Source organism: Ictalurus furcatus, chromosome 19 (assembly GCF_023375685.1).
Source record: "Ictalurus furcatus strain D&B chromosome 19, Billie_1.0, whole genome shotgun sequence".
Taxonomy (NCBI): domain Eukaryota; kingdom Metazoa; phylum Chordata; class Actinopteri; order Siluriformes; family Ictaluridae; genus Ictalurus; species Ictalurus furcatus.
In genome coordinates, this window is record NC_071273.1 from 25,902,217 (window position 1) to 25,928,318 (window position 26,102).

At 40.7% G+C, this 26,102-nt stretch overlaps 2 protein-coding genes and 1 long non-coding RNA gene across 3 annotated transcripts; all 3 read left to right on the plus strand.

Annotated features, from left to right (window-relative positions):
- The first annotated feature begins 2,604 nt into the window (after nucleotides 1-2,604).
- LOC128623301 (putative DMBT1-like protein) lies at nucleotides 2,605-3,399 on the plus strand. Its single transcript, XM_053650269.1, has 2 exons — nucleotides 2,605-2,870; nucleotides 3,068-3,399. The coding sequence occupies exons 1-2, from the start codon at nucleotides 2,666-2,668 to the stop codon at nucleotides 3,394-3,396; spliced, it is 534 nt and encodes a 177-aa protein (XP_053506244.1). The 5' UTR covers nucleotides 2,605-2,665; the 3' UTR covers nucleotides 3,397-3,399.
- A 201-nt stretch (nucleotides 3,400-3,600) lies between these two features.
- Nucleotides 3,601-22,216, plus strand: LOC128623157 (scavenger receptor cysteine-rich type 1 protein M130-like). Its single transcript, XM_053650042.1, has 6 exons — nucleotides 3,601-3,811; nucleotides 3,896-4,216; nucleotides 4,365-4,679; nucleotides 4,896-4,964; nucleotides 19,046-19,351; nucleotides 21,738-22,216. Exons 1-6 carry the CDS (start codon nucleotides 3,601-3,603, stop codon nucleotides 22,064-22,066), a joined length of 1,551 nt encoding a protein of 516 aa, XP_053506017.1. The 3' UTR covers nucleotides 22,067-22,216.
- A 2,732-nt stretch (nucleotides 22,217-24,948) lies between these two features.
- LOC128623305 (uncharacterized) lies at nucleotides 24,949-25,843 on the plus strand. The gene is made up of 3 exons (XR_008388559.1): nucleotides 24,949-25,064; nucleotides 25,263-25,328; nucleotides 25,788-25,843. It is a non-coding gene; the product is annotated as an uncharacterized LOC128623305 (long non-coding RNA).
- Nucleotides 25,844-26,102: the final 259 nt, after the last annotated feature.

Consider the following 26,102-nt stretch of genomic DNA (forward strand, 5'->3'; position numbering starts at 1 on the left):
ATGATTACAGTTTACACAGGATTTATTTTGTGTATGTGTGTGTGTGTGTGTGTGTGTGTGTGTGTGTATGTGTGTGTGTGTGTGTGTGAGAGAGAGAGAGGGAGAGAGAGTATGTTTGTGTGCATGTAGGTGTGTGTGTGTGTGAGAGAGAGAGAGAGAAAGAGAGAGAGAGAGAGAGTATGTGTGTGTGCATGTAGATGTGTGTGTTTTATAGTGTGTGTGTGTGTGTGTGTGTGTGTGTGTGTGTGTGTGCATTTGTTTGAGTCCTCATAAATGATGACAGAAAATAAAACCCCTCTCTCTCTCTCTCTCTCTCTCTCTCAGACAGTGTGAGGTTGGTGAATGGTGGAAGTCACTGTGTTGGGAGAGTGGAGGTCCTTCATGATGGACAGTGGGGAACAGTGTGTCATAATAGCTGGGATATGAGAGAAGCTGCGGTGGTGTGTAGAGAGCTGCGCTGTGGGGAGCCTGTAAATGTGCAGTATGCTGCTCACTTTGGACGGGGATCAGGAACAATCTGGATGAATGGTGTGGACTGTAGTGGATCAGAGACGACACTGAAGAACTGTAGCTCAGCAGGGTTGGGGAATAATAACTGTGATCATGGTGGTGATGCTGGAGTCACCTGCTCAGGTAAACTGCTTTTAATCATAATATTTAAAATATGTTCTAGAAAATATCATAATTAACACAATGTATGTTAAAGTTCTATGAAATAAATGTTGAGTGTAATAGATTGAGCTGTCAGTGTCTGGTGTAAAGTCCACTTTGATCAACATGACAATGTGTTGAACACGACAACGCTGCAGTCTGGTGTTAAAACTGCTTTAGAGGAACTCCAAACTGTGTGACGAGTAATAACATTGTAGTACTAGTAGTAATAATAATAATAATAATAATAATAATAATAATAATAATAATACAGTTATTTTTTTCAATTATTCCATAAATTCAAGTGCATAGAAATACATTATAAATAAAGCTTGTGACCACATCCTTATCCCAGGTAACTCCATATGGGGTCTCAACCCCAAGTTACCAGCTCATGCCTTAAATCATTCACACTTAGATTTTGTTTGATTTAGATGAAACAACAGTGAACTCATTTACATTTACATTTATGGCATTTGGCAGATGCCTTTGACTTACATTTATCTCATTTATACATCTGAGCAGTTTAGGGTTAAGGGCCTTGCTCAAGGGCCCAACAGTGGCAGCACTGGGATTTAAACTAACAATCTTCCGATCAGTAGTCCAACGTCTTAACCACTGCACTACCACTGCCCTCAGAACTGTGATTATTACAGTCTGGTCAGTTTATCCTTCAAACTGTGGGGTTTCTTTACAGGAGAGCGCACTAATTCAACATTACATTTACATTTATTCTTTTAGCAGACTCTTTCATCCAAAGCGACTTACAAATGAGGAAATACAAACAACGTGATACATTCAGCAGAGAACAATACAAGTAGTGCTACCATACAATATTTTAACTGAGTGCTAGAGGAGCAAAGTGCACAGCATTATTATTTATATATATATATATATATATATATATATATATATATATATATATATATATATATATATATAGAGTGGGGGCATGTAGGGGTTTAGTAGGCACTACCAGGCGTCGGTCGTTAACTGATTGCAGGTTGCAGAATGGAACATAAACCTCGAGGAGAGTGCTGACGTAGGGGGCGCTGTTCCAGACAAGGTCTTGTGCGTGAGCATCAAGGCCTTGAATTTGATCCTGGCGGCTACAGGAAGCCAGTGGAGGAAAATGAAGAGGGGTGTGACGTGGGTCCTTTTGGGCTATTTTAAAACAAGGTTTGCTGCTGCATTCTGAATCATCTGAATTAACACGTTGCAATTATTCAGACTATTTATGCAGCAATGTATTCTCAATGTACTTCACTCCGATTAGATTTATTTTAATGCTCACCATCTTCTCATTCATGTATCAGCACATTCGTTTTAAAAGTGTAATTTTCAGTGGTCTAGACGCTATTAAAAAACCTGGTCTCTTGTCCCAACTTTAGAGTCATGAATTACATGCAGGTGATTTTAATAATCTGAGTGAAGAAATCATAAACTGACTTAAGCAGCTGCGTAACCCGTCTCTGAATATGAGGAACTTTTCTGCTTACATACTGATGTTGCTTTTGGACTTAAGTCACTGACTCTGAATCCGACCCACTGTAATTGTTGTGACTCTTAAACACTATTTCTGTAACTTTAATGTTCATTATGACTTCACCACTTTAAATATCTGTGTTTTAATGTAGGGAATGAAGCTGAGAATTATGATGACATCCTTACAGCTGATCAGAAGACAGTTATACTGACAGGTATGTAATAATGTGACAGTTTTTAATCTCAATCATGAACACAGTCATAAATAACATCAAAGTGAATTTACTGTCATTGATTCCATTCAGGACATACCAGACTACTGTGATGCTGCTGTTACCACTAATACACTAATATTATATATACTCACACCATTCATCTGTATACATCTCTCTCTCTCTCTCTCTCTCTCTCTCTCTCTCTCTCTCTCTCAGACAGTGTGAGGTTGGTGAATGGTGGAAGTCGCTGTGCTGGGAGAGTGGAGGTTCTTCATGATGGACGGTGGGGAACAGTGTGTGGTTCTGCCTGGGATATGAAAGATGCTGCAGTGGTGTGTAGAGAGCTGCGCTGTGGGGAGGCTGTAGATGTGCGTTATTGGGCTGCGTTTGGACAAGGTTCAGGAGAAATCTGGATACATGATGTGTACTGTAGAGGATCCGAGTTGACTCTGAACAATTGTAGCTCACAAGGGAAACATAACTGTGATCATGTTAATGATGCTGGGGTCATCTGCTCAGGTAAAATGTTGTATTAAAAAAAAAAACATTTCTTAAATTATTAGCATGATTTGACTAATTAAAACTTTACCAATACATTAATTAAGTATTATTTATTCATTTTTATTTATTTTAATTGAAAGCATTATGTAACTACATGGGAATGTTTCTTGATAGTAAAAATCTACACAATACTTACAAAATTAAATTAAACACAGGTCAGAATTTGAGACTCACTGCTGGTCCTCAGCGGTGCTCTGGGAGAGTGGAGGTGCTTCATGGAGGTTCCTGGTACACAGTGTGTGATGCTGACTTTGACCAGCAGGATGCAGAGGTTGTGTGTCGAGAGCTGGGCTGTGGGATTCCTGTGGAGGTGCTGGGATCAGCTGCTTTTGGCCGAGGGGAGGGTCAGGTGTGGACAGAGGAGCTTCAGTGTAGAGGAAATGAATCTGAGATTACCTTCTGTCCAACATCATCTTCACTCAAACACTCAAACTGCTCCCATTACAACGATGTGGGATTAATATGTTCTGGTGAAGTATCATGATTTAACTTCTGTTTAAATAGAGAACACATACCTGTCAATCAAACTTTAATGTGTCTTTGTTAATTTTCCTCTTTCACTGAGCTCTCGGCTGTTTGTTCAGGTCACACAGGGGCGCAGCTGGTGAACGGACCGGACTCCTGTTTTGGTCGAGTGGAGCTCCAGTACCTCGGTGACTGGGGCGCAGTTTGTGCTGTAGGCTGGGATATGAGAGCTGCAGATGTTCTCTGTGCACAGCTGGGTTGTGGGAGTGCTGTGGCTGTAGTGGAGGTGGACTGGTTTGGGGAGGGGAGTGGCCACATCTGGGCTGATGTGTTTGATTGTCAGGGAAACGAGACACACCTATCACAATGTGACATCTCATCATGGAGTCGAGCTGCATGCTCTCATAAACACGATGCTGGAGTCATCTGTAATGGTGAGATATTAACGTCACCTACACCACGTTAGTGAATAAAGTCAGTGTTCATTAGAATATTTAAATGATGTTCTTCTGCTTCAGGATCATCCGTGGCGTTTCATGAAGGGCGAGTGCGGTTGTCTGGAGGGAGCGAGTGTCAGGGGGAGGTGGAGATTTATTTCAGGCAGGACTGGAGGAGAGTTCTCCTGGACTCGTGGAGTCTGTCTGAGGCGTCTGTGCTCTGCAGACAGCTGGGTTGTGGCTCCGTGCTGAACTACCGCTCCTCTCCATCCACCACTGAACACAAACACATGTGTGTAACGGGTTTCAGCTGCTCTGGGAGTGAAGCTCATCTGGGGAACTGCAGCAGTGCACAACCTGTCAACTGCAGCTCCGGGGAACAGCTGTACATCACCTGCTCAGGTAAGCAGCACAACACCTACCAATGAGCAGCTATTAACAACAGTAATACATATATTTATAATTCTAAAATATCCTACTAAATATACAGAGTAATTAAATATGTTATAAGATTGTATTAGTTTTATATAACTTATAACATTAAATCCAGACCCCAGCTCCATCAGGCTGGTTGGTTCTGGGGGAGACTGTGCAGGAAGGCTGGAGGTTTTCCACAGCGGCTCGTGGGGGACAGTGTGTGATGACTCGTGGGATATTGAGGATGCGCAGGTGGTGTGCAGACAGCTGCAGTGTGGAGTGGCCCTCAGTACCCACATACCAGCCTGGTTTGGTCCTGGAACTGGGTCCATATGGCTGAATGAGGTGGAGTGTGAGGGGAACGAGACGTCCCTGTGGAACTGCAGATTTCAGCTGTGTGAAGAGGGTGAATGTGGACACCAGGAGGACGTAGGAGTCGTGTGCTCAGGTACAGTGTAATGACTGAGATTAAACCTGTAAATATGAATATGTCTGTATTTCAAACTGAGGTCCAAAGTTCCTGAAATTCACCATGATAGACCTGTTTATAAATGTAATCCATGTTGAATATCTTTTTTACATAAATATAACATTACACATATTTAACTGAGTCAATAAAACAGGATTTTTACAGATTAAGTGCAAGTCATCCTTCTCTCACCAGAGTGTAAAGAGATCCGACTCACGGAGGGCTGTGAAGGGAATCTGGAAGTGTTCTACAATGGAACCTGGGGTAATGTGTGTCACAATCAGATGGAGATGGAGTTAGAAACAGCAGATATGGTGTGTCGAGAGCTGAACTGTGGAAGACGCGAGCGTTTGGTCTCGGCCAGGGCGAGAGTCGAATCTGCTCCTAACTGGATGAAAAATTAACTATTAACACTATTAACACTGTGTTTATTATTATTTGTGGCTTTACATATTATGGGTTGTATATATATATATTTTTTATTTTATTTTATTTTATCCCTTCTATAATTACTCATAGTTGTGCCACTGTAATGTTAGCAGTTTTACATAATAATAATAATAATAATAATAATAATAATAATAACCTCACAGCGCCCTCAGCAGGTCATTTAAGAGAAAAACACATTTCACTAAACATAAATCTCAGTGTGGAAGTGCTTTACTGCCATCTTGTGGATGGAAAATGTAAATGTTTTTAATAAAAGTAATTACTTTTTTATTTAAGTTATTAATGTTTATAATCCTGAAACCCAGACACAATGTGTGTTCTTAAAAACAATATCTAATTGGAAGTGAAATGGTAAGAATTCTTAATTCTTTATTTTTTTTTAATCACAAACAATTACTTATATTAGAGCACAACAAAGAAACATGACTATTTTAGAAAATACAAGTATTGTTTATTATAAATATAAGTATGTGTTTTAGTTATTACTGCTTTTACTTTTTTATTTAAAAATGACAGTTTTTATTTACGTGTTTTTTTTTAGAAGGGTGCTGTTCCAGACAAGGTCTTGTAGGTGAGCATCAAGGCCTTGAATTTGATGCGGGCGGCTACAGGAAGCCAGTGGAGGGAGATGAAGAGGGGTGTGACATGGGTTTTCTTGTGCTGGTTGAAGATGAGGCGTGCTGCTGAATTCTGAATCATCTGAAGCGGCTTGATGGAGCTGGCCGGGAGGCCCGAGAGTAGTGAGTTGCAGTAGTCCAGTTTTGAGTTAACAAGAGCCTGGACTAGTATCTGTGTAGCCTGTTCGGTGAGGTAGGGTCTGATTTTCTTGATGTTGTACAGGATGAACCTACAGGACCGTGCAGTTGTTGAGATGTGGTGTGTAAAGATTAAGTCAAAGTTTATTTATAGAGCACTTTTAAAAACAACAAGTGTTTACCAAAGTGCTGTACAAACATAATCAGAATAAAACACTAAACACATACAATAAAACATAAAACATAAAACAAGAACAAAATCATAAAAACAGCTCTCATACTGAGTAGTATATTATAGTGTAGTACTGAGTAGTACTGGCAGTTTAACATAGCCCAGGTCGGAGTGCCAGCTGTTGCTGTCACAACTACTAAAGAAGCTATCATTTGATTTTCGTATGTTCCATCGTGAGTATCATGTCATCGGATCACGGCAGGTAAATCGTTTAGTTCTGTTACTCGAGCTAAATGATCTTGCATGCTTTCCAAATTGAGGTTGTTACACCTGTTTGTTCTTAGGGTCCTTGATTTTGCATGCGTTACGGCAGGCTGAGTGAGGTGTGGTCGTTTCGGTATAGCTCCTCCCCCTCACTTGTGGAGCCACGTTGCTGTTTGGTTTTGGACTGCTTTGTTGCTTTGGGCTGTCTTGGGCTGTTTTATTTTGCTTTATTTTGCTTTGCTTTGTTCTGCTTTGTTCTGTTATTTTGCTTCGTGTTGGTTACTGTCACTAAGATCAGTTTTCTTTAATTCACTGTGTTGTAACAGTCTTTATCAGTTATACTGATACTGCTTGGTGGTAGTAGTGGTTTTGGTCAGTTTTGGTAAACTTGCTACCTGCAATCAGTTTGAGTGTGGGGTTGTCTGTGTTTTTGTAACAGTAAGTTTGTCTTTTTTGTTTTATCTAGTTTTTTTTGTATACTTTTGTTTGCCTGCTTTGAGCATATTGTAATTGATTTAGTTTTTTGTGTTTTTGTTTTTTCCTATGGGGAGCTGGGTGCTTCCTGAGGCTGGGGGAGTTCTTGGCAGCACCTGATTGTTGATTGTTGATGGTTGTTCATTTCTTCTTGTGACTGTTTTATTGACCAGTGCCTGACTGCGTTGGTTGCTTTTTTTTTTTTTTTTTTTTTTTTAAGTAATTCTTGGCCAGTCTTTTTTTTTTTTTTTTTTACCTCAAAATAAAATGTATGGCAGTTGCTTGGCAGTATTAGAGTCAACAACAGGGTTACAAAGATTTTGAAGAAATGCATTCACTTCAGTATTGTCTGCAGGAAATTAGGATTTATAAAGTGAAGAGTAAAATGATTCAAATTGGCATTCATTTCCATGGGATCTGTAGTGACAATATTATAAGTGTTTTTAACCTTCTTACCCCTAAGTTCCCACAGTATTATGTCCCATAACCCTATATTCCCCAGAGAAACAGCACGCCAACCCTGAGTTCCTGGGCCAAAATCAACATTTTAATTTTAACATTTTTAGGCCTTGAAACAACTTATAATAATGTATTTGTGTAATATTACTTTGAAAATGAAGCAGTTCAGTGTTTTTACTAAACTTAGAGCACAATTCTTAACTAGAGAAATGACGAAAAATGCTCGCTAAAATCCTTATACTCATTTAGAAGTACCATACAAGAATCAGCGTGGTCAATGCCTTTGAATAAATTCAAGTAAATAATAATAAATAAATAAATGCATTTTAGCGCCAAAAGTCAAGTTTGTGGTGATAATCAGAGCAGCAGGTGGTGTTTTCACGAATGCACAGAGATGGTCAGGTTATGACTCCAGACCCCTGCAGTGTCAGTCGCACTGGTTGATGCTGAAGATGAAGACGGATCAGGGTCTGAATCAGGAGAGTTTGCGTTTCTATCAGTTTCGGTTTCAACATCGCCTGGACTTTCACTGCTGTCACTATCTAGAATCCTCGCTCTCGCCTGTGTGACTGTGTATGTTCTCTTATTTTTTCACTGTTTTAGATGTACCTGTGTTCACTGTAGGTGTGACTTTAGCTGGAACACGATTAGCTTTTCGCTTTGGCATTTTCAGTTCAATTCTACTATTACACCAATATTCACGCTTGGATCTTCATCGTAATGCCGGTGTAATAACGTAACCACGTCGTGACGTCATCAACCTTCCGGGTCAAAAAATAATAATTAAATAAGTAAGGAATCATAGCAGAGTAATGCCGGTACACCGGCCTTACGGGGATAACGTTTACACTGTAAAGCCGCTATATCGGCCTTACGGGGATTTGGCATAGACGACCAAGCCGGTCTATGGTCCTTACGGGAATAGATCAAAGATGGGCAAGCCGGTTTTTCGGCCATACGAGGTAAGTGGGTTAATACTGGGTATGAGACCGGAAATGGCCTGTCGCCGTAGCTGTTGTGCCAGTAAATGACTTTGCTTGTCGCCATGTTCATAGTATGAACCATGAGTACGTAACAACAAGCGTTCTGCCTCTTTAGTCGATTAAATTCAATTAAATAAGATTAAATTCTGCCTGTAAGTCGAGACGCTGTGTTATGGTACCGCCAGCAGATGGCACTGTGGCGACAACATGCACGAGCGGCTTGAGAGCACGCACGTGCACATGATTGAAGTGCGCATGGATGCTAAAGCCGTGTCAAGTGTTGCCAGCTGTCGGCAATCAAGAGACTGGTTACTTAAACCCCTTGTGTTGCTGCGCACGTCGCGTGGTGGCACGGCACGGCACGGCACGGCACGAGAAAGGATGAACAGAGAAGAAGACTGAATTAATAATGGTGCCAGGTTGTGATGTTGCCATGCTCTGCCTGTTTTCCTGTCCTTAGCTTACACGTTGTTTAGAGGGTTTAGGCCATGCCAGAGTTAAGATTGTGTATGCCCTGTCGTAGTTAAAGGATGTGTTTGTGCTCTAGTTAAAGGAAGTGTTTATGCTCTAGTTAAAGGATGTGTTTGTGCTCTAGTTAAAGGAAGTGTTTGTGCTCTAGTTAAAGGAAGTGTTTGTGCTCTAGTTAAAGGAAGTGTTTGTGCTCTAGTTAAAGGAAGTGTTTGTGCTCTAGTTAAAGGAAGTGTGTTTGCCATAATTAGAGGAGCGTTTCCTGCCTCGTTTCTAGTTAAAGCAGAACTGTTTAAGTCAGTTAAATGTGAGTTTCCACACCCTGTTAAGTTTTGTGCTCTTTGCTTGAGGTTGAGTTTTTTTATGTTTAGACCTGGTTTCCCGCCTCCTCGTGTGTTTATTTAAGTGGCAAATAAAGACTACACTCCTGCGCTTACTTCCTGTCTCTGAGTCCTGTTTCGTAACGCGCTGTTTAAAAAGCTCTGGAGAAGGGTTCAATGCATGATGTTGATCGAGGTTACTGATCGCCAATGTGAGTTCATAAAGCCTAGCAGTGCGCCTTTTATTAGAGAGAGCGGAGTAAGAAATAATCTGCCCTCTGATATAGGATTTAAGTGTCTCCCATAACAATGAATAAGTGGTGGAGTCATTCTGATTGAAGAAAATAGAAGTTGAAATGAACTCTCAGAATTCACTGTCTGCCAAAAGGAGAGAGTTAAATCTCCAAGGTGGTCGGCTACGTTTATAAATAGAAAGATGAATATCTAATTGTAGAGGCGCCTGGTCAGAAATTACAATACCCAAATATTGAGAAGAAACTACACAAGAATCAAGAGTGCTGTCTATGAAAAAAATAATCAATCCTCAAATAGGAATGATGCACCTGGGTGAAGAAAGAAAACTTTTTAAGAGAGGGGTTACGGGATCTCCAGTACGGGAATTAGACCAATCCAAGTTTGGGTCAAAAACAGTTTAAATCTCCACCGAAAATCAACAGGTGAGTATTTAAAAAGGGGAGGTTGCTCAACCATCTATTGGCAAATTCCACATCATCAAAGGTTGGAGCGTATACATTTACCAACAAAACCTGTCTTTGCATTAGAGTACCAGCAACTATAATATATCTACCGTTCACATCAGCAATAACGTTAGTGGATGAAAACTGTGACCTGTTGCCAATTAAAATAGCGACCCCTCGTGCCTTCAAATTAAAATTGGAGTGGAAGACTTGACTTACCCAAGGGCAGTGTAACCTATGATGATCTTTAATACGTAGGTGCGTCTCCTGTAAAAATACTATATCAGAGTTTAAATGTTTCAAATGTGTAAAAAGCTTAGATCTCTTGACAGGATTACCCATACCTCTGACGTTCCAACTAATAAATCTTAAAGGCGTGCCTGTCCCAGCTGTGCTGGGATCCATATTACTAATAACCATTTAAATAAAGCAAACCACAGGGAAACAAATAGCCGATCAGAGCTGAAGTGGGACCCCCCCCCCCTCAACAAACACGCAAACCCACACCCAAACCCGAAGCCTGAACCCGGGCTATCTTGGCTGTGTGGTGCGGGAAGACTGAAATGGTCAAATCCCTCACTTTAATCCATTGGAGAATGAGTCAAAATCTATTATATGATTGAAAAAGCGCAATTTAATTACAATTTTAATCGAAATCAGCAGGAGTCTCCAACTTCGTGTCTTACTCCATTGGTAGCTCAGTAGCGCCCCCCCGTGATGTGCTTTTCACAACAAGCCAATCATATTGCTGATAGCCAAGTGAGAGAATTAATGTATTTGTAATTAATATATTTGTCTGTACTGAATATTAATCAGCATGTACTGAACATCACGGAAAGTTTAGAGATTCCTGAAATGTCTGGCCAATCACAACGCAGCGTAGTGACCCACTTTATAGAGTGAACCAAACACTTTACACTAACACATGAGCTGACCTCAGCCAGGTTAGTCAGGTTCCCCGAGTGGAACAGCTGAAGAACCCTTAAGCTTGCCGAATATTTCAAGACTGCATATGTACAAAAACACAAATAAAGCATCAAACAGAAATCTGCAGGTTCTAAATGTGTAACTTCAACAGTGCATTTAACAAACATACGATTCAAGATGTTCTAGTTTAGACGTGAATGTTCTTAGAGGAAAACTGGGGCAGTAAACAGGCAGCCCAAACTGTAGAGCGGAGTGTAACAGAGGAGTCGACCAGATAAAGAGTCTGAGACAGACAGAGAGGAGGAGAACTTCACCATCCAGCAGGGAGGATCTGCTCACATCAGTGACACGTTCATGTGGAAATCTCATCAACTCTACGTCCTCCTCATGCACAGATCCATGGAGACTGACAGTCTCATTTACTCGCTCCATCCAAACATCATTCATCTTGATTAGAACCAAACACGTTGCTAAGGAGGACGTTCTTCTTTAAGATGGAGCAGAAGATCACCGATGTGTACGTACAGTAAATCTGATGTCTATAAACTCATGAGAACATGAGGAAATGCAGGTTATGAAAGCAGATGTGGATGTTCAGAGTTGGGATTTTCTGAGCTCCACATTCAGAGTATTCAAAATCACCTGCATGTACTTCACACCTCCGAGGTTGCCAGATCTTTCTTGAGTAAAAGTGTCCGAGACCACTCGCGTTTACTGTAAAGCCAAAAATATCAGAGAAAGAAAATGTGGACAGGACAAGAAACGTTCATTTCTTTGCTGTCAGATATAATACGATGCCAGAAGACAATTTAAAATGTAAAATAAAAAGACTAATATGATGATATATGAATGAGAAGATGGCGAGAGCTGTAACGATCCCATTAATCACTGGTTTAATTGAGCAAAATGGCTCCACACTCATTATTCAGCAGCACATACAGTAGAATAGCACTTGATCCAGCACACACTGTTATTTTACTTTTTTGTTGTTTTTAAATAACTCAGATGCTCATGTGCACAACTTATTGACGCCGCAAGAAAACGTGTAAAGGAAACGAGCTTAACGCTTACAGCTCACTTAAACTGCATATTAAATTGCAAGTGTATTTAGAGTCAAAAGATACATTTCTGCGTGACATACTGCAGTTATATTAAACAGCCAGACAGTGGCGCCGGACTTAACACTGCTCCTCACTCGAGTCGTTATCACGCAATCTCAAGAATCGTGCATAACTGAGACACGCCTCTGTTTTACTGAAACTCCGCCCCCTTTACGTCTGAATAGATCTTACGTCTGTAGCTACATCTAACATCTTTACATGATTATCAAATCCGCACTACTCTACACTCTTAACTCTACTCTGAATACGACTCGTTAAAGATTCTGTGTAGAACTTCACAACTCAGGGGTTCCTTTTCAGAAGGAAGCTAACCAAAGGAACCCTTCTTTCTAAGATTTTTTTCCCTAAGATCTAACTGTCAGTCCGTACAGGAAAACAACTTGAACTGGCGAAATCACAATTACGAAATTGTTTTGCGCGGTCTTTCGCGGTGAGGTTTGTTGGTAAACGAGACCTTTTAGCTGTACTCATGTTCGACGCACGTGAATCGCAGAGGGCTTTGGATGAACGCACGTCGTGATGACGTCACACGACACGTCTCGGTCCGAATCTGCAGAAAATCTGCAGTAATGTAGAAAAATTGAAAGCTCCTCCGAATATCGCGTAGTTTCCTTCATGTTGCGTTCATTTCTCCACCGCAAAATCCTGGAGCAGCTGAATTATTGTGCTCTTTATCAGTGCTGGGATTGGAGAACCTTGAGAACCCCAATAAATGTGTCTAACATTCAGTGAATCCTCGGGTCAGAATCTCATTCAGCACTGCTGATGGAGTGGGCGAGTGTAGATTGGAATCTGATCAACCTGCAGCATCTGAATTCCAGTGTTTTGTTGTTGTTGTTTTTACTCGAACCTGATTAAACTCATTATCTGGATGATGTCTGTCCAAAAGAAGTCCTTTATTCGTGCCCGAGGGAACAAATCAATGACAGAGGAGGGAAAATGAGGGCGTTATTATTACATCTAGCACAATGCACACAATGAAGCGTGTCCCATTCATTCCCACTGCAAATATTCTCACTCTGACACACAGTCATTCAGTTCTGGTTTAAATTCAATACACACATCATTCTCAGGATCTCATCTGTGGGTGTCGGATCATTCAACCTGTGCAACATTAACCCTCAAATATGCAGAAAAATAATAATAATAATAATAATAATAATAATAATAATAATAAAGGGGAAAGGGACAGCACCCATAAAGAAGCGCGCGCTGGTCTGCAGTCTAATGCACTTTTCATTGTAAATGTAACGCGTCATTAGTGTTATTGGATTTATTGATCAGATCACAGATCATCTTCAACTCATCTAAAAGCACATCACATCAGCATCACACCTTTCCGAGTGTTACTAGAAAGCTATAAACAATTCACACACACACACACACACACACACACACACACACACACACAGGCACGCGGCTTAAATTAAAGCTCAATTGACTTCCGTTGTGGATCTAAAATGCACACAGGTGTCCACCTGCAGCCGTGAAACGTGTCATTCTGCTGCCCTGAATTTGCTGGAACCGGCATCAGAAACGCTTCTGTAAGAGATGACAGCCGAAGCCTTTCTCTCACCTGAGACACACAGACGCGTTGGAGTGAAAGCTGCAGTCCGGCTGATGGAAAGAGTGACGGACCAGATTTCTCCAGATGATGATTCTCCAGATGTTTCTCCAAATATTGTTCCAGATATTTCTCCAGATTAAGGCTGCTGCGCAGTATTTTTGGGCAGATAAAGGAGTGTGTGCAGGGATCCGGGAGCGGTTTTATTTCTCCCTGCTGCCGCTCCCTCTCGCTCCGCATGCACTTCCGGCACCAACCGCTGGGGGCCACTATCGCGCCGAATGCTTATTTACTTACTTTTTTTTTTTTTTAATTATTAGCCAGTTTGTTCAGTCTTTTCTGTTTTGCCTGTTCACATGGATATGTGTGGCTGAAATAAAAATGAAATTAGAGACAACTACACATGTAGTACATTAGTATATGTAGTAAAAAAAAAAAAAAAAATGAAGTCACACAACCTGATCCTTTTGTAAATGTAGTGCTCTGAGCTTCTGACTTTATAAGTTGGGGGTACAAATCCTGCCTCCACCCTGTGAGTTTCCTCCGTACTTCGAGGGTTTCCTCTGAGTACTCCGGTTTCATCAGAGTCCAAAGACATGCGTTGTAGGCTGAGCGGCATCTCTAAAATCATCCGTAGTGTGTGAATATATGTCTGATTGTGCCCTGTGATGGGTTGGCACCCCGTCCAGGGTGTCTCCTGCCTTGTACCCCGAGTCCCCTGGGATAGGCTGCAGGCTCCCCGCCACCCTGTGCAGGATAAACACTACAGAAAACAGATGGATAGAAGTTTCATTCAAAAGTTGAATCTGCTAAATCAGGGGTTCTGAAACGTTTTACAGGTACAGACCCAAGGTATTTATTTAAATATGTGATACTTTTCAACATCATTTCTGCATTGTACATCCATTTTTACTCAAATAAAATAAAATTCCAGTTGACATTATTTATAGGCATAATAACTGATAATGCTGGGTTGTGATTTCCACTACTGCAATAAAATTAGAAAAATCATGGACCCCTTTGTAAAGTTTCACGGACTTCCTGAATCCAACTTTGAGAACTAAATACAGTAAGCTGCCAGTTGAAAGATTCCTAATGTTTTCGTGGTGTGTGAGAAAAAACCTGGCTGGTAGCTAATGAGGAGTCTTGACACTGACATGGTCAGTGATTGTTGTGTGGATGTAACTCCAGGGTGTCCAGGTGAGGTAGGCAATTTATGATGGATGGCCCCTGTAGCTCCACCCCTTCAGGGGCTTGTTAGTCGCTCCGGGGTCACAGGTTGCTCCCGTTGTTGTCTCCGGAATGTATAATGGTCGGCTCCTTGAGGTCAGGATCATGAATATAAGAGAGAGCATCAGCTTTGTAGTTCTGCAGGAAACTGCCCTGGCAGCCTGGAGCATAAGGAAATAGAAGTGACTTTCTAAAGTCAGAAGGTCACGGTTCTGTGGCCATCCACCCCGTAGCTTTTCCTATAATAAATAACACTGGGCAGGTAGTCAGCTCAGCACCTCTTAAAAGTGCACTAGCTGTTGTACACATGCTTCTGAGTGGAGGACAAACATGTCCACTGGATTGGAAGATCATGGGTATACCCTGCTGAAAAAAAGAAACAACAGGAAAATTCTAATGGTTTCCACTACAAATACCATTACAAACCATCAGCTAACCATTAAAACCATTACCATTATTGGTTCTTAATTGTATCCACTAGTCATAATGTGCCACCAATAGAAGGCAACAATGTACCAGTAGAGACCCACAGGGACTATTATAGCTTCCATTAAAACCAATACAATTCCCATTATAACCATTTAAACCATTACAAATTCTATGAGTGTTTCTAGTGGGTTTTTTTTCAGCATGGTATAGCACCATATCTTGATCTCTCAATGACTAAATTCACGCTGGACACTGGAATGACATCATAATGAGGCTGGACTTCTTCAGCTTTTGCATTTGTTCAGCTCCTCCCCTTTTTATAAAGCCATGTGGTAAATCCATTTTAAAACACTTTTTATTCCCCCAGGCTTTTGAGTTTTTTAAAGTCCCTTGTATCGATTGTTTAGTCCCTAATTGTTATTGTTTTATAAAAGCATTAATTTCTTTCATTTTTGGAATTGCTGGATTTTATTGTTCAGCACTCTGCCCAACACTTGTCTTTAAGTGTGCTGATGAAATAAAGGGGACTTGACTCTTTTATGTCCTAACTCTGAGCTTTGGTAGGTGTCCAAATTCTAGTGTTCAGTTCGATGGGTTCGATGAGGCAGCCATGAAAATGTCTTGCTATACTGATCCCCCAGTTCCCTCAGCTCCTGACAATAAATATATATAACTTTCAGATAACTTGAGCCAAAATATAAAGCAAATTAAATCAAACAAAAAGAAAGAAATATCAGGAAACCTGGAGCAGACTCTTTGAAGTAGATCTATGCATGAGTCAGATTCTAGTTGATTTATTGCTTGTTGCTGAAATACTGTTTTATTTGAATTACATTATTATGAAACATTTTGTAATCATAATTTTATTGTTATAAAAAATCTGAAAGCATTTGAGATTGGCACTCCTGATTGGAATCCTGACGCTCTACACCTCTGCACCTCAGCAGGTCAGTGAAGTGACCGAAGCCGCTTCAGATAAGTGAATTTAGAAGTACTTTGCTGCCACCTTGTGGAGTTTTATTATGATCAAACTTTTATAAAATGACTCTAGTCATCCATTCATCCAGCCATTTTCTGTACCGTTTATCCTTCACAGGGTCACAGGGAGCCTGGAGCCTATCCCAGGAGACTCAGGGCACAAGGCGGGGGACATCATGGACGGGGTGCCAACCCATCTCAGGGCACAATCACACACACTCACACACTATGGACAATTTAGAAATGCCAATTATCCTACAACGCATGTCTATGGACTGGGGGAGGAAACCGGAGTACCCGGAGGAAACCCTCGATGCTCGGGGAGAACATGCACACAGGGCGGAGACGGGAACCGAACCCCCAACCCTGGAGGTGTGAGTGACTGTAATCAAAACATTTTATATGATCAAAAACTATGTTAGATTATTTTTTAAATACTAAACTATTAAAGCAGCACTGTGTTGATCTTTTGTCATCGTTTCTTTTGAACAGATCGTGTACAGGCAGATCATGTGGTATGTGGAGTGGGGGATTAAGGCAGTTTGTATTAAAGCAATAAAATGTTCTCACTGTGGAAATGTAAAAGGTCGTGTTTGTTTTCATATTGTTTATTAAGATGTGATATTAACATTAGGTTGTTCATCGATCGTTTTAGATATTATGAGGAACCATTCAGAAAATAAAAATATTCATAAATAAATGAACAAATACTGAACTGGCTTGCAACATAGCTAGCTGCAGTAAGCTATCTAATTAGCACGTCAATATATGAACATTTCATAGAGGATTTCGTTAATATATTGAAATAGTACACTTATAGTACTATAAATAGTACAAGCAAGAAGAAGAAAAAGATAACGTGGTTCAGAATGCATGATTTTTTTTGTAAGTATAATGACATCATTTGTTGAGTCCATAGAAGTTTAAATGTAATTTCCTGAGAAAAGGCCTTTGGTGGTGTGTCTCAGTCACATGGTCCCTGTCTTCCTAAAGTTTCTCGTCCACGTCATCGTATTCTATAAACGGACTGAAAACTTATAACCCCGACATCTTTCAGTTTGCTTTACTGGTACCATGACGCTGGTTATCAACATACTCTGTCTACTCAGGTTCTGATCCTTAAGCTATGATTATTCTACCAGCGCGTGCACGTAAACGCGTGATGTGGGCACATAACAGACAATGGGTACATGGGAAAAGAGCAGGTGTGCATACTTCCGGGTGAAAAGCAAGAAATTATTTTGCTGTTATTTTATTCCTGTACACTTTCAGTGCTTGAGCCATAATAATAATAATAATAATAATAATAATAATAATAATAATAATAATAATAATAATAATCCTCACAGCGCCCTCTGCAGGTCAGTTAAGATAAAAACACATTTCACTAAACAGAAATCTCATTGTGGAAGTGCTTTACTGCCATCTTGTGGATGCTAAATTTTAATCTTAGTAATAAAAAATAATTAAATAATCATTTACTTTTAATTACTCATGTTTTTAATCCTGAAACCCAGACTAAATGCTCGTGTATTTAAAAAATAATATCTAATAGGAAGTGAAATGGTAAGAATTATTTCAAAATTGTCAAAATTGTCTAATATTCCTTAAAATTATTAGAAAATAAATGTTCTTCAGTAAAAAAAAAAAAAAAAAAAAACAAGTCTAGAAATGATTTAAATCATGATGACAATAATGTAATGATAAATATTAACTGTGTGTGTGTGTGTGTGTGTGTGTGTGTAGCTGATGTAGTTGCAGTGTGCTGCAGTGGTTTATCAGTGTGTGTGTGTGTGTGTGTGTGTGTGTGTGTGTGTATGTGTGTGTGTGTGTGTGTGTGTGTGTGTGTGTGTGTGTAGCTGATGTAGTTGCAGTGTGCTGCAGTGGTTTATCAGTGTGTGTATCTGCTCTGTGCAGCTGTCAGGCATTAATGCTGTACGACAGCCGAGTGCTTCCTCTCTCTGAAATCAGTGTGTGATGTGGTCGACTCTCGTCAGTCACACACCTCAGAGGCGGGAGGCGGAGCTCTGTTCCTCAGTAACACAACTCAGAGACGGGAGGCGGAGCTCTGTTCATCAGCGCTGACGTTATTTTGATATATATGGAGAAAGTGAGAGACGCCTCGTCTGATTTGTTATTGAGGCTGTGTGATGATTTCCTGTCATCTTTCTAATAAGGTAACAGTGTGTGTGATTGGTGGCTGTCTCTCTCTCTCTGTCTGTCTCTCTGTCTCTCTCTCTGTAGGGGGCTGAGTGAGGGGACACACTTCTCTCAGTCTCTCTGGGCGAGTGGAGGTGAACACATCGTGTACAGCGAGGAGGGAGATGGAAATCTGTCTGACTTTTATTCTTCTCTCATCCACACTCACACTCACAGCAGCTGGTAAGTACACACTGATTATTCACACTAAAACATCACACACTTCTCACTTTAACAGTAGCCACCATTTTTAATCCTGAAATGGGAGAAATTTTCCTGGACTGATCGTAACTTTATAAACAGTGAAAGTCTTTCATTTTTATAGAATTTAAAAAGCTGTACATGAGCGTACACACATAATCCTCATAGGTTTTTCTGAGGCCTCAGTTATAAAATCAGGACCCGATTAATGCTTACAGTTTACACAGGATTTATTGTGTGTGTGTGTTTGTGTGTGTGTGTGTGTGTGTGTGTGTGTGTGTGTGTGTGTGTCTGTGTGTGTGTGTGTGTGTGTATGTGTGTTTGGTGATAGAGAGAGAGAAATTGTGTGTCTGTGTGTTTGTGGTGATAGAGAGAGAAATTGTGTGTGTGTGTGTGTGTGTGTGTGTGTGTGTGTGTTTGTGTGGTGATAGAGAGAGAAATTGTGTGTGTGTGGTGATAGAGAGAGAAATTGTGTGTGTGTGTGTGTGTGTGTGTGTGTGTGCGGTGATAGAGAGAGAAATTGTGTGTGTGTGTGTGTGTGTGTGTGTGTGTGTGTGTGTGGTGATAGAGAGAGAAATTGTGTGTAAAAAAAGAAAAAAGAAAATATAACCTCTCTCTCCCTCTGTCTCTGTCTCTCTCTCTCTCTCTCTCAGACAGTGTGAGGTTGGTGAATGGTGGAAGTCGCTGTGCTGGGAGAGTGGAGGTTCTTCAGGAAGGACAGTGGGGAACAGTGTGTGGTGATGACTGGGATTTGGACGATGCTGCAGTGGTGTGTAGAGAGCTGCGCTGTGGGGAGCCTGTAAATGCACCACAATACGGTTACTTTGGACGAGGATCAGGACCAATCTGGATGGTTTATGTACACTGTACTGGATCAGAGTCGACACTGAAGAACTGTGAATCATTTGGGAGGGGGGATTACTGTGGTCATGGTCGTGATGCTGGAGTCACCTGCTCAGGTAAACTGTTGTATTTAGAAAATATATTACAATGAATTAAATAATTATTATGATTGAATTGACTGAATTTGAATTATAGCAGTAAATTATCTTTAATAAAATTCAGATTTTATTTAAATTTGAATCATTTTGGAATGACATTGGAATGATTTCTTGAGACCCTTACACAAACCCCTAGAAGAATCCTGCAGGAATATTCTGCAGATATCCCACATTTTCAGCTCATTTTCCTGTAGAAATACCTGCAGGAATTCTATGAAGGAAAATATGCAGGAATATGCATCTAATATTCTATCCTTCAGGAATGATGTCCTGCAGGTCTGTTTAAAACACACACTTCCTGCAGGACTATTGTGCAGGATCAATCTGAAATTCTGCAGGACATGGCGAGTGTTTGTATCCTGCAGGAAACATACTGGGGAAATAACTTCACAACAAAAGCATTTTCACACAGAAATTATTTCATTCACTGAAATTATGTCACATAATGACTGATGCATTCTGTAAAGTTTCCAAGCCGGAGTTCAATTCACACCTAAAAACAGAAGAGAAAAGATTAAAGACTGTAAATAATAAAATTAGCCGTGTTTGCTAGTAAGAGAGCTAACGTTACACTAACTGCTGTGTTACAAACACATAACAGAACAGTAGTTCAGTACACCATAACGATTAAAGAAATGATTGAATAAAAGTTGGACTATACCTCTACAGACACACAGAGGTTGGTGACAGTTGAATTTGTGAATTCGAATACTTGTGCGATTACGCTGCCAAAGAGTGACGTCATCTCAGTGAATAGAATCTTTTCTCCAAAAAGATTCATTTAATGACCGTTTCTGTAAATGACATCGTTACACCAGTACGTGTGAAAAAGTCTTTTTTGTGCGTTGTGAATGACTCATCGAATCATTTACTCAACTGATTCGTTAAAACACTGAGTCGTTCATGACTAAAACATGTCTTATTATCCTAAAATCAGTGTTGGGGAAGTTACTTTAAAACTGTAGTTTTTCAAGCTACAAGCTACTCATAGTTTGAAGTAGTTAAGCTACAGTCAAGCTACTCTTTTAAAGAAGTAGTTACTACACTACAAGTTACTAACAGAAAGTAGCTCACTACACTGAAGCTACTTAAATGGGTAACATTTTTAGTTTGTCATGATTGTGAATCAGCTTATGAATAACTGTGTGTAATTGTGCAAAAAGAAATTAAACACAATGTAATGACGCATATTTAATAAGTCATAGGTCAGTCACCACAGGAAGTAAACAAAACACAGCTGCGTTAATTGTGTTAATTTTTTTTTATTGTGTTAAATACTTCAAATTAATCTCAAACATTTCCTCTGTAATTCTGACAGCACTAATAATTATATTATGATAAAAATCAGACTGTTGTATTCAGAACATAAAATAAACCCCTCGGCACGCACTGATAAACTTATTGAATGATTTTATTTTATTTTATTTGTAAGTAAATGTAAACATTGTGTTGTGTTGACTTTTAACAACAAAGCAGCAGTAATATTCTCTGTATCAGAGAATAAACTCCAGGGTTCATTTATTATGGTATTATCATTTACCCGCCCCATACATCACGTAACTAACTGTGGTTGGTCGCTTTACGTGTCCATCAGACGGTCACTTCCTGTCCTTGTGAGTTAATGAGGCTCTTAATTCCTGTGAAGCAAGCGGGCACCGCAGGTATGCAATGAAGAGGACCGTTATAACTGGACAAAATATGTAGCGATTGGTGACGCTACATCGCTACTGGTTTGAAAAAGTAACTCGTTACAGGAAAAGAGAAACTATTTATAAAGTAGCAGAGCCACTGTCACACTACTGAAAAATGTAGTTAGGTTAGTAGCATCAGTACTTTTAGTTAGCTTCTCCCCAACACGGCCTAAAATGAGCATGCCTACATATCTACTAAAAGACTTCAGAAAGAGGGTTTAAGCAGCGTGTTTTTCCCACTCAAAGCAGATCTACCATTTTTAATTCATTTTATCCACTACGTAACCTGCAGATTTTTGTTTCATTTACAGGAAATAAGAAGTTGTCCTGCAGGAGAGATGAAGTACTTGGGAACTTTATTTTATTTCTGTAGGAGGTGTGCAGTAGTCCTGCAGGATTTTTCCCTTGTGCAGCAAGTGTGTTGGACATTCCTGCATGTTTCTGTTGTACTGAAGGCTCCATTCTATAACCTAGAGAAATTTCCTGCACAGTTTGTCAATGTGTCCTGCAGGATTTCATCTTTCCTGCAGGAGAGCAGCAAACATCATGCAGAGAAATGAAAATCCTGCAGGATTCCTGTAGGGTTTTGTTTGTAAGGGTACTCTGTCTTATTGAAAATCTGCACAATACTTACACAATTAAATTAAACACAGGTCAGAATTCGAGACTCACTGCTGGTCCTCACCGGTGCTCTGGGAGAGTGGAGGTGTTTCTTGGAGGTTCCTGGTCCACAGTGTGTGATGCTGACTTTGACCAGCAGGATGCAGAGGTTGTGTGTCGAGAGCTGGGCTGTGGGATTCCTGTGGAGGTTCTGGGATCAGCTGCTTTTGGCCGAGGGGAGGGTCAGGTGTGGACAGAGGAGCTTCAGTGTAGAGGATCCGAATCTGAGATTTACTTCTGTCCAACATCATCTTCACTCAAACACTCAACCTGCTCCCATTACAACGATGTGGGATTAATATGTTCTGGTGAAGTATCATGATTTACCTTCTGTTTAAATAGAGAACACATACCTGTCAATCAAACTTTAAGCTGTCTGTTAATTTTCCTCTTTCACTGAGCTCTCGGCTGTTTGTTCAGGTCACACAGGGGCGCGGCTGGTGAACGGACCGGACTCCTGTTCTGGTCGAGTGGAGCTCCAGTACCTCGGTGACTGGGGCGCAGTTTGTGCTGTAGGCTGGGATATGAGAGATGCAGATGTTCTCTGTGCACAGCTGGATTGTGGGAGTGCTGTGGCTGTGGTGGAGGTCGACTGGTTTGGGGAGGGGAGTGGCCACATCTGGGCTGATGTGTTTGACTGTCAGGGGAAGGAGACACACCTATCACAATGTGGGATCTCATCATGGAGTCGAGCTGCATGCTCTCATAAACACGATGCTGGAGTCATCTGTAATGGTGAGATATTAACATCACCTACACCACGTTAGTGAATAAAGTCAGTGTTCATTAGAATATTTAAATGATGTTCTTCCGCTTCAGGATCATCCGTGGCGTTTCATGAGGGGCGAGTGCGGTTGTCTGGAGGGAGCGAGTGTCAGGGGGAGGTGGAGATTTATTTCAGGCAGGACTGGAGGAGAGTTCTCCTGGACTCGTGGAGTCTGTCTGAGGCGTCTGTGCTCTGCAGACAGCTGGGCTGTGGCTCCGTGCTGAACTACCGCTCCTCTCCATCCACCACTGAACACAAACACATGTGTGTAACGGGTTTCAGCTGCTCTGGGAGTGAAGCTCATCTGGGGAACTGCAGCAGTGCACAACCTGTCAACTGCAGCTCCGGGGAACAGCTGTACATCACCTGCTCAGGTAAGCAGCACAACACCTACCAATGAGCAGCTATTAACAACAGTAATACATATATTTATAATTCTAAAATATCCTACTAAATATACAGAGTAATTAAATATGTTATGAGATTTTATTAGTTTTATATAACTTATAACATTAAATCCAGACCCCAGGTCCATCAGGCTGGTTGGTTCTGGGGGAGACTGTGCAGGAAGGCTGGAGGTTTTCCACAGCGGCTCGTGGGGGACAGTGTGTGATGACTCGTGGGATATTGAGGATGCGCAGGTGGTGTGCAGACAGCTGCAGTGTGGAGTGGCCCTCAGTACACACATACCAGCCTGGTTTGGTCCTGGAACTGGGTCCATATGGCTGAATGAGGTGGAGTGTGAGGGGAACGAGACGTCCCTGTGGAACTGCAGATTTCAGCTGTGTGAAGAGGGTGAATGTGGACACCAGGAGGACGTAGGAGTCGTGTGCTCAGGTACAGTGTCATTTATCTACAATAATGTTTATGAAGTTATTGTTCATAATAGCAGCAAATGTCCTTATCTCTGAGTGAGGAATTTTTATCCATATTCTAAATAATAATAATAATAGGGATCCACCGAAAGTTCGGCAACCGAAATTATTCAGCCGAACAACGAAAGTGCTTTTTTTTGCTATTTTCGGCTGAATAATTTTGGTTGCCGAACATTCAGTGCATCCCTATTATTATTATTATTATTATTATTATTATTATTATTATTAAAAATATTGATAAATAAATCAGTGAAAAGGCTGAATAAATTTGAAAGAACAATGACGTGTTTGATGACGCGACCAAATAGCCTAGCGACTAGAGTGAGACGCGCGAATGTCACGACCTCCACTTCCGGGAGCGCTCGGAGAGATGAGGGGGCGAGCGCATTCAAGAGCTACGTGCACGAGTGGTCACCGAGCACATGCTCTTCGGATGTTGACAACCGTGACATTGTTTACTGTGGACATGTGCGTTTAATTGTTTCTGTTCCGGAGTATTCTGTCACGTCGCGAGACGTAAGGGAGTAGAGTACGGAAGCAGGTAAAGACGTATTTATTTAAGGGCAGGCAGACAAATCCGAATCGTAATCCAAAAAACATAGTCCAGACAGGCAAAGGGTCGGGCGATTGGCAAACAGGCATAAACGGGGCGAAGCAGGAATCAGAGTCGCGTCACAGAAAACAGGGTCACAACACAAAACAAGAAACATGAACTAGTACTATGGACTGGGAGCGGAGAAACCAGCGGGGACTAAATGAACTGATCTATAGTTTAAACTAACTAAATCTATCAAGGAACATAACATTAACAACGTATCTAACTCTACTATATCTACTATAATACTCGGCGAGGTGTACAGGGATGCGAGCGGTATATATCCACAATATAATCAGCCGTATGGAACCCAATAGAACCATTTTCTGCACTCTACAGAGTGTTCCATTCTTTCAGCAGTCAGTTATAGGCCTAACATCGGCTATTCAAGGGGCTCAAAGATGACCACATCAAAATATTTTTATTTTACTCATTTATTTATTTAAAGTTATATTGTGCCTTGTTGGTAGCCTGTGCCTGCTGGAAATGTTCAGTGTTAAATATTTTGAAATTGTAGTTTTTGTAATTGATTTTTTTCTTTGAAAAGTAAGACAAAATAGTAAAAAGCACATTTTGACTATTTAATTTATGCAATGGTGAAAAATAAATGGAAAAAAATAACGCGAAAAAACGTGTTCGGTATTTGGCCTTCGGCCAAGTTTTCCATTATATTCGGCTTCGGCGAAGAATTTTCATTTCGGTGCATCCCTAAATAATAATATTATTTCTTAATAATAAACAAATTTATACTCAGTATGAGTCGTTGTTCTTCCACCAGAGTTTAAAGAGATCCGACTCACGGAGGACTGTGAGGGGAATCTGGAAGTGTTCTACAATGGAACCTGGGGTAATGTGTGTCACAATCAGATGGATGAGGAGACAGTAAACATGGTGTGTCGAGAGCTGAACTGTGGAAGACGTGGCAATGTGTCAAACACTGAAGCACGAGTAAAATCTGCTCCTAACTGGCTGGATTATCTGAAGTGTAGGAAACACGACTCTAATCTGTGGCAGTGTCCATCTTCACCCTGGGGACAGAACAGATGTGATAATGGTGATGAGGTGGCTCGTATTACCTGCACAGGTGGGAGGAGTCAGACTTTTCTGCTTCTGTACATTGCCATAAACTGCAGTGTTTGATTGTGAATAGTGTATAACTAATGTTGCTGGAATATAAAGTGTATTTGGCAAAAATTGATGTTAGAAGTCTGAGAAAAGTCTGCTCTGAGAGATAAAGCTGCATGTGAGACTTTTCATTAATGCATGTATTTTATTACTGCAGATGATGGAAAGTCTCTACGTACACAAGAAAAGTGCTCTTCATTTCCCTCTCAGAAACACTGCTCAAGTAAGGATATATAAGGAAAAGCTGTTAGTACTGTTCTTCATTTGCATTTGTTAGTGACCGAAGATATTTCCTCATCTGTTTATAAAACCATTTTCTGAGGACTTTAATGTATTTCCTCATATAACCATCCTGAGGGCATCAATCTTCCTCACATTTCATGAAACTTAAACCAGCAGAGATAAAATCAGTAAACAGAACCCAAAGCTGATCTTACTGCTTCAAATTATTTTATTCTGCAGAAAATGTATTTATTTATAACATTTAATAAGCAGCTGAATTTCAGGATGTTTGTAATTAGTTTAAGATTCTTTTTCAGAACAAAACAAAATAATTTTGGGTAAACTAGAGCATGTTGAGTATAATATAAGGTTATATTATCATTGTGTTGTAGTGAGCTGTGTGACTGGAGCTGTTATTCAGCGTGGGTGTGTTTCCTCATGTGTGATGTGTGTGATGTAGAGCACTGGTCTCTCAGGCTGAGTGGAGTAGAGGGAAGCTGCTCTGGGAGGTTGGAGGTGTATCATAACGCTACGTGGGGCTCCGTTTGTGATGATCAGTGGAACATCAGGATCGCTCAGGTGGTGTGCAGACAGCTGGGCTGTGGGTCGGCGCTGAGTGCTGATAGGAATGTTAGTTCTGGTCCTGGTGAAGGGACTATCTGGCTGAACAGAGTGAAGTGTCGAGGGGATGAGATTCACCTGTGGGACTGTCATCATTCCCTGAAGAAACACACTGACTGCTCTCATGCTGGAGTCACCTGTGCAGGTCAGAGGG